This window comes from Phyllostomus discolor, chromosome 7 (genome assembly GCF_004126475.2).
Source record: "Phyllostomus discolor isolate MPI-MPIP mPhyDis1 chromosome 7, mPhyDis1.pri.v3, whole genome shotgun sequence".
Taxonomy (NCBI): Eukaryota; Metazoa; Chordata; class Mammalia; order Chiroptera; family Phyllostomidae; genus Phyllostomus; species Phyllostomus discolor.
In genome coordinates, this window is record NC_040909.2 from 111,936,693 (window position 1) to 111,944,087 (window position 7,395).

Sequence of the window (7,395 nt, forward strand, 5' to 3'; positions counted from 1 at the left end):
CCCTCAGAAAGCACACATGCCGTACCATCCTTGGTTCTGCAGAGTCTCTTTGGAAGCCTGCGTGGCTGCTCCTGGGTGCCCTCGTTTGGTGCTGGCACCAGGGGGAGCGTGCAATAAACCGGAGGTCCCCAGAGCACTCATAAATGTATATGGATTCCTGTTAACGGCTGGATTAAGTCACCTAAGTACTGTATGTAAAGTAAGCAAGCATGTGCCTGTATGTGCATCTCCCTGTGTGTTGTTTTTGTTACTTAACTAGCCACAGCACTGATATAGAAGAATTGCGGTATTAAGCAAGAAAGTTAGCTGACAATCTTGACTTTTCACCACGTAAATTATAAATGATGTGTGAGCCGTTGCCCAGGCCCTATCCCTCCCCCTCCCAGGAGCATTAGGCTTCCTCTAGTTGCTGTTGACGCTTAGACTATAGCTCACTCTGATTTCAGTCTGGAGCTAATGTAAGATCACCAGGGTCAAGAGCACTGCAGTGTTTAATGATTATCTGTACGCTTGCTTCCAAAGATGTGACATCATTTTGGATCTGTAGCATTTTATGGATGGCTGTAAGCAGATGACATCACTGTAGCATGGAACTGTTTTCCAGAAAACAACTAGTAAAACCTTACTTCTCTTACCACAGGTATTTTACACGGAGCTGGACTTTCTCAGCTTCCCAAACAGCGCTACCAGCCAAGTGATCTGCATGCTGCCCAGGCTCCAAATAGCCACGTCAAATACATCTGGTAAAATAATCTAGATGCTTCCTCAACTGAACATGCACACTGTTAACAGGCCCTGCTGCTAGGGGACCCAATAGGAGCCGTCACTTTAGCATCTCAGGCAAATCAAGGGCATCCTAGAGCCAGATGAAGTGCTGTCCCCAGATCTGGGTATACCCTTCAGGAGGATGCATGCTGGCAGGGAAACCAGGGCTGGTGAGGAGGCCAGAGATTTTCTGTGGAACAATCTTCTGATCAGGGGGGGACATCACTCAGGGAAGAAAAGGAAGTAATTAGAGCTGAGGGAAATCCTTGTCCCCACAAGGAGCTGGGCTCTGTTGACCAGACTCCATTTGAGAATTAAAGTGACAATGACATTTCAAGATCAAATAAATCCCTTGAGGAGCATCGCGTGGAATTGCCCCAGCCCCGGTACAAATAGTGAGTGTGGATATGGACCATTTTTGAAAACTGGCTCCTGGCCTTACTTTTCTCCTTTGAAACAGGAAAATGCTTCAGTCTCTGGGCAGACCAGAAGTGCACATGGCCTTGGACGTGGTTCTGGTGAGGGGCTCAGGCCAGGAGCACGAAGGATGCTTGCTGCTGACCTCAGAAGTGCTCTTCGTGGTGAGTGTCAGCGAGGACACACAGCAGCAGGCCTTCCCCGTCACAGAGATCGACTGCGCACAGGACAGCAAGCAGAGCAGCCTGCTCATCGTGCAGCTCAAGCAGCCAAGAGTGACCTGCGATGTGGAGGTAACAGTTCAGAAAACGGGGTGACCAGTGCTAGCTCCCAGCAAAATCGAGATGTGGGCCGACCACTGGTACCAGGCATTCAAGAGCCCCAGCCTCTGGAGTGGCTGCTGGAGGCCAGGAGGGCTGCCAGAGGAGTGTGGAAGCAGCAGGGCCACTGCAGAAGGGGTTGGGAAAGCCCACCTAGGCGTACATGTGCACCTCTCACAGGAGAGGCCAGCAGTAGCCAGGTGGATTCAGCCTGGGGCTGAGCTACCGTATGAGTTCAGCATGGCCTGGCTGCCATGGTGCTGGAGTGGACAGGATAGGACAGCAGAACTCTAAAACAAGCAGGTCTGTATAGGGAACAGCAATTCCACACACCTACTCCGTGAAACAGGCCCGCATCTGGACGTGGCCTGGGAGTGGCTGCAGCAGATCCGCAGTACAGGAGGACCACCGCAGAACTGAGGGGTGTCCTGAGTCAAACAAGGCATGGGCAGCAGGCCAGATCTTAGCAAGTTCCCAAACCAGGAGGTCTGACTCTCTCCCTTCCCATTCCCCAGACTTGAGGGGTCAACATTTTGTAAACAGATCTCTCTCCCATCTGCTTCTTGTATTCTGTGTGGCCCTGTGTTCTCCTCCCCATAAGACAGTTTCCCATCCCCTAAGTTCTATGGGGTACCTCCTGTGGATGCCGCTTAGGTTCTTGGGGCAGCTCCTTGGCCGCACAACTCCTGAGATGTGCAAGTTGCTCATTCCTGGCCACACATAAGTTGATATGGAATGGAGGTTCAGGCTGGGCATACTGGAGGCCAGGGGTCAGAGGTGAACCTTGACGAGTGACACCAGCTTCCTGCAGTCCAGCCTGGGAAGCAGGTGCACCCACCAGAGAGTCCCTCTCTGCTCCTGCCACCCCATTAACTGCCTGCTGCACAGGGCCCTCGGAGCTGATCTCAGAAACAGGCATCTGCTACGTGGCAAGATGGGGGCGGATCAGGGGTAACGTGCAGCTTGCAGGTCCTGACTGCGGACTCAGTGGCCTCAGGAAAGGACAGCAAACTTGCCTCTAGGAGATCCTGCCCGATCCCTTTTTTCCTTGTTTTTTTCCCTGGTATGGGAGCCTGTGTCTCCCTCACACCACTGTTTGGGTAAAATTATCTGAGAAGATGGAAGGCAGCCAAACATAACAACTGAGATTTCTCTAGTTTCTTGGATCATAATCAGTCAAGCTTTAAGCTGGGGTTTGGCACTAGGACTACATCGCTGCTTCAAGTTGATGACTTTCTGGGAATAAACAGAGGTCAGATGTCCAGGCTGACTTTATTAGATCTGCCAAAATCTTCTGATCTAGTTGACAATAAAGCACCAGTGATGTGGCTACAGGATTTGGCAGAGGATAGTATCATTATCTTCAAGTCCTTGGTCCTTAACGAGAAACTTCCAAGGCCCTGAGGAGTATCTGTGACCATCATTGCTCCTTAACTGCTTGGGAAATACTTCAGATCCTAAACAATTGAGACCAGAGATTTATCTCTTGCTGTTGAACTGCCTCTGCTGTCAGTTGTGATCCTGCTCTTTGGCTTCTCTGCTCATGGAGGGTCCCGCAGGGAATTCTCATAGCTAGAGGGGTCAGACCTGTTTCTCTGTGGGTTAATGAGATATCTGGAGTCACCACCCCTAGAGACTGCCAAGGCTAATTGAGACCATGCTATTGAGGGTAGAGGCAGAAGCACCAACTCCACACACCATGCTGCTCTCTATACCAGTTTCACATTGATGTGCAGGGATGGCCAAGGGGTGGGATTAAGGGATGGCTAAAACAGGGGCAGGAAACGACAGCAGGATCTGCAGGGCCTGCAGGGCAGCTACGACAGACAACCAAGCTGCACGGCAGCACCTGGCACTGGAAAGGGTGGCTGTCCAGCATGCCTTCAGCCTCCAAACTTGCTTTCTCATTATCTATTCCACTTCCCTCTCCCCTCAACTCCTCAAAAAAACAGCTGACCCCTTAGTCCTCTGTCCAAAACCTAACCTCCCCCACGTACCCCAGAGGAGATCCAAGCTGCAAAACAAAATACTCCCTTTTTTCCCAGAGACAGTAACCTCTCCTTAGGAGTGCTGTAGTCCACGGATTTTCTAGAGGGGGCGGCACGCAGTGGTGCTGCTGGACACCATCCGCTTTCCTCAGCTGGCGTGCCCATGTCCGCACACCCCAGCCGAGTCCCGGCAGAACCCAGGTGAAGGAGCCCACCCGCTGGCTTCAGGGAAAACTAGGAACAGTATTTGTAAGATCTTTATGTAAAATGCCTTTTCTGGTGTTTGCTTTAGACACTAGGAAGCACAGGTCCTTTGAATTTTAGAACTTAATTTGTAGATGACATCATTCAGTATATTCAAATATGGCAGGATTCAGATTTTTTTATAAAATCAGCTTTTGCTTTTCTTGGTTATATGCAGCCATTTTTAGGGTAATAATTGCTTAATATGCCTGGCACGTTATTATTCAAATCCCTTATGAGCAGCTCAAAATGAGTCAGAAGGTCAATTTATTCCTTGGCCCGATTCCTCTCACAACATGGGCTTTCCTGTGCTGCCGCTCAGGAGGAGCCGCTAAGACTTTTGTGTATTCAGAGCTGGCTTTCCAGCTGAATTGTGACCCCAGCAAGTGGTATCCGAGCTCTGGCTTTTGCCTGGTGGTGCAGCTTTCACGTGTCAGGGAATCTTTGGGGGCCTTCGTTTCCCTTCCCCTGCTAAAAACACGAGACCCGAACCCTGGCAGACACCCTCCTTACTCTTCTGGCAAGGCCCCTTTCTCTCTCTACCATCCACTGGCTTTCTGATGAAGACATCCTTGGCCACACCTGTTTGTGCCGTACACAAAATATACAAACTCTTTACACTGCTACTTTGAAAACTAAAGAGCCCTCCTTGAAATGTTTTTAGTTCTTCCAGAGTGGCCGTGCCAGCACTTAGCAGGTAAAGGCCACTGAAAGGGCAGTGGTTACCTGACTCCCACAGAGAAGCAGTTACACTGGCAACTCACCACGCCACCTGATGTCCATACACACCAGCTAGCTTCAGGGTGGGAAGATTTATGGCTCCCACTGCCTTTGATGGATGCTTTCTCAGAAAATCTCACTTAAGAACTTAGGTAGTGTATCTCCGTTCTTTTGAGTTCCACTGAAGATGAGCCAGACTTTTATGAACCATAAATGTAGTTTGCATCCTCCTTTTTCCCATAAAAATTTCCCCTTCCTCTGCCCAGTTTTATTTTCTCTGGCTTTAAATCCTAGTATTTATAAAAACAGTAAATGTTACAGTTCAAAAGGTATTTTCTTAATGCTGCGTCCAAAGCCACTGGTTTGAAAGAGGTGCCTCTGCCCCACTTTTTCTCACTAAAAAGGCTCTGTCTGAAGAATGAGGAGACAGGCAGACAGTTTTTATTTCAGGGAGCTTTTAATGGTGATTAGATTTAAGCAGAGGAAGGGCACCTCTTTGTTCCTGGGCTGGTTAAAAAGAACAGTGACAGATGTTTTAATAGTTGATGGGTAAAATGTTCTCGTCAACTCGAAACACGGGAACTGTATGTAATACCAAGTCCTTATTCAGAGGAAGCTGTCTTCATACCCTCGTGCAGAGCTCTAACGTTACACTGCTGAAATTGCAGTGTTATCATCGCCGTTCAGAGGAAAAACAAAAGCACTGTTTTGGATGAAGTGGCTTTATTAGACAACCTAAAAATGTATCAAGTGGATCAAGAAAAAGGAGTAATTGTGTTATGGAAGTCTCCTTATGAATAGAGTTTGGCAACTAAACAGTCTTTTATCTTGGAACCCCAGGTGGACGGAGTCCGAGAGAGGCTGTCGGAGCAGCAGTACAACCGACTCGTGGACTACATCACAAAGACGTCCTGCCACCTGGCCCCCAGCTGCTCTTCCACGCAGACGCCGTGCCCTGTGGTGCCAGTGGAACCTCTCCCCTCCACGGTGAAAACATACCATTACATGGCAGACCCACCTTTTGCTCAAGTCTTCATTAGTAGATTTACCATGGTGAAAAATAAGGCCCTGAGGAAAGGGTTCCCCTGAGTCCCCTCCTCTGAGGCACGGATTCCTGCTGGTGCGGTTTACTTCTGAGTAAGAACGCTCTGGCATCTAACACGGACACGAGGCCAACACTTCTCTGCAGTTACAGTAACTTTCTAGCCTTTTCTAAAATTGATTCAGATTCTTCCCTCTCCCTAAAACTAAGATACTTTAATAAAGGGGAGTGATAAAACCTTCTTTTCCTATTTGGGGACAGTGACTAACAGAATCCTGTAGGTTATCTTACCACAAGTAGAAAATAGTCTCTTTTGCTCTATATTTGCTAAAATTTCAACTATAATTAAGATCTTTTAACACTCAGCTCTAATGTAAAATGTGGTCAGGCCTTAGAATGGAAATACTAAAACTTTATATCTAGGGGCATCTAATTTTAGGTTTAGATATTGTCTGCCTGATACCCTCATCTGCAAAAATTTGTGGAGTCTTTGGGTGAAATTAAATGTTTAGGATTTTATTAACTTGCTCAATTTGTTACTCATGTGATGCTGTTCTTTAAGTGAAAGCTGCAGTGTGAAGTCTGCATTTTACTGATGCCTGTATAAAGAATGTTTACTGGCTGCAAACATTCTGATGCCTGTCCAGGTACGTTCTGGAAAAACGTTTTTCCAGTTTGTTTTACTGGTAAAGCTTAGAGTAAATCTTTGTGTCTACCAGTGAAAACAGACCCAAAGTACTCAAGTGAGTCTCTCTAGTTTCATAAACAAAACACACTACTCTGACATTCCCTTGTGGAAGGGGTTTAGCAGAAGGACTCACACTGGCCTGGTATACTGGAGGGGGGTCAAGAACTCCAACATTAACCTTAAGAATGAATCAGACCAAATAGTTTATTTTGCTGAATTGACTTATTTTGCATATAACAATGGGTTTGGCTCAAGATCCTGGGTCACAAAGTATTTTAATATTCAGTAAATATCTCAAAGACTGCAATGAAACACATTTTTACTGACTGATTCTAAACTTGGGCCTACAACCTGTTACCTACAATTGTGAGACACTAAGAAAATTCTATTTCAAAGGTCCACTGATCTTTAAAGTGTCACCTGTTACTGGGAAGTCACTGCACACATAGTTGTGTCTGGGAAGCAAGGCTGTCAATGCCAGTCTGAGTATGAAAATGGTTCCTCCATCGGTTTGCTGTATCATACTCATTTAGGAAACTCAGTTTTACCAGTTAACCTCAAGAGTAACTATTTTTAAGAATGTAAATATGTATTAATTCTTATATCTTTTATGGTAATTTTGCATACTGCCTAAGAACTGTTACATAAAACTTTAAAATAAAAGGAATCCTTGAATTAAAGATCACACCTAAATGTGTACTGTCACCAGATTTTTTAAATGCAGGTTTTCACTTATACCTGGGTTTAATTCAGCTCACATTATTAAAAATCAAGAATTTTTGAGTTAAAATAAAGTTTGACAATCAGTTAAATTAGCTTTGGATAAAATAAACTTGATTTTTAAAGCTGTGATATGATTTTGATCATAACAAAGAAGATAAAAGGGAGAAAAATCCTAAGACCTCTTTCAAAAACTTAGCATACTGTTAGTCATTAGCAGGCACCACTCAATTCTGGTTAAGTAACTAACAGGACTACACGTGTATTCCAAGTTGCATGCACATAACATTAGCTGTGATAAAGCAACACTAAGTAAAGAACCTTAAATTTCAATCACCTGTTGCATCTGTCTGGTAGTTGATCCAGTAGGGCTACCAAACAGTGACAATAAAGCCCAAGAACATTTTATTGTAAAGACAATCTCTGTCTTAAGACCCCACAGAATAATAGGTGGACTCATGGCTACCCCTTAAGTCGATGACCCAGGACCAA

General features: G+C 45.9%; 1 protein-coding gene across 6 annotated transcripts in view; it reads left to right on the forward strand.

Annotated features, from left to right (window-relative positions):
* VPS13B (vacuolar protein sorting 13 homolog B) overlaps positions 1-6,870 on the forward strand; it is a 702,408-nt gene extending 695,538 nt beyond the window's left edge. For all 6 annotated transcript variants that reach the window (XM_036031293.1, XM_028534101.2, XM_036031289.1 and 3 more), the window contains 3 exons: positions 641-743; positions 1,226-1,475; positions 5,294-6,870. In XM_036031293.1, coding sequence (XP_035887186.1) covers positions 641-743; positions 1,226-1,475; positions 5,294-5,542 — 602 coding nt within the window. In that variant the 3' untranslated portion in view covers positions 5,543-6,870. The remainder of the gene's footprint in view (positions 1-640; positions 744-1,225; positions 1,476-5,293) is intronic.
* Positions 6,871-7,395: the final 525 nt, after the last annotated feature.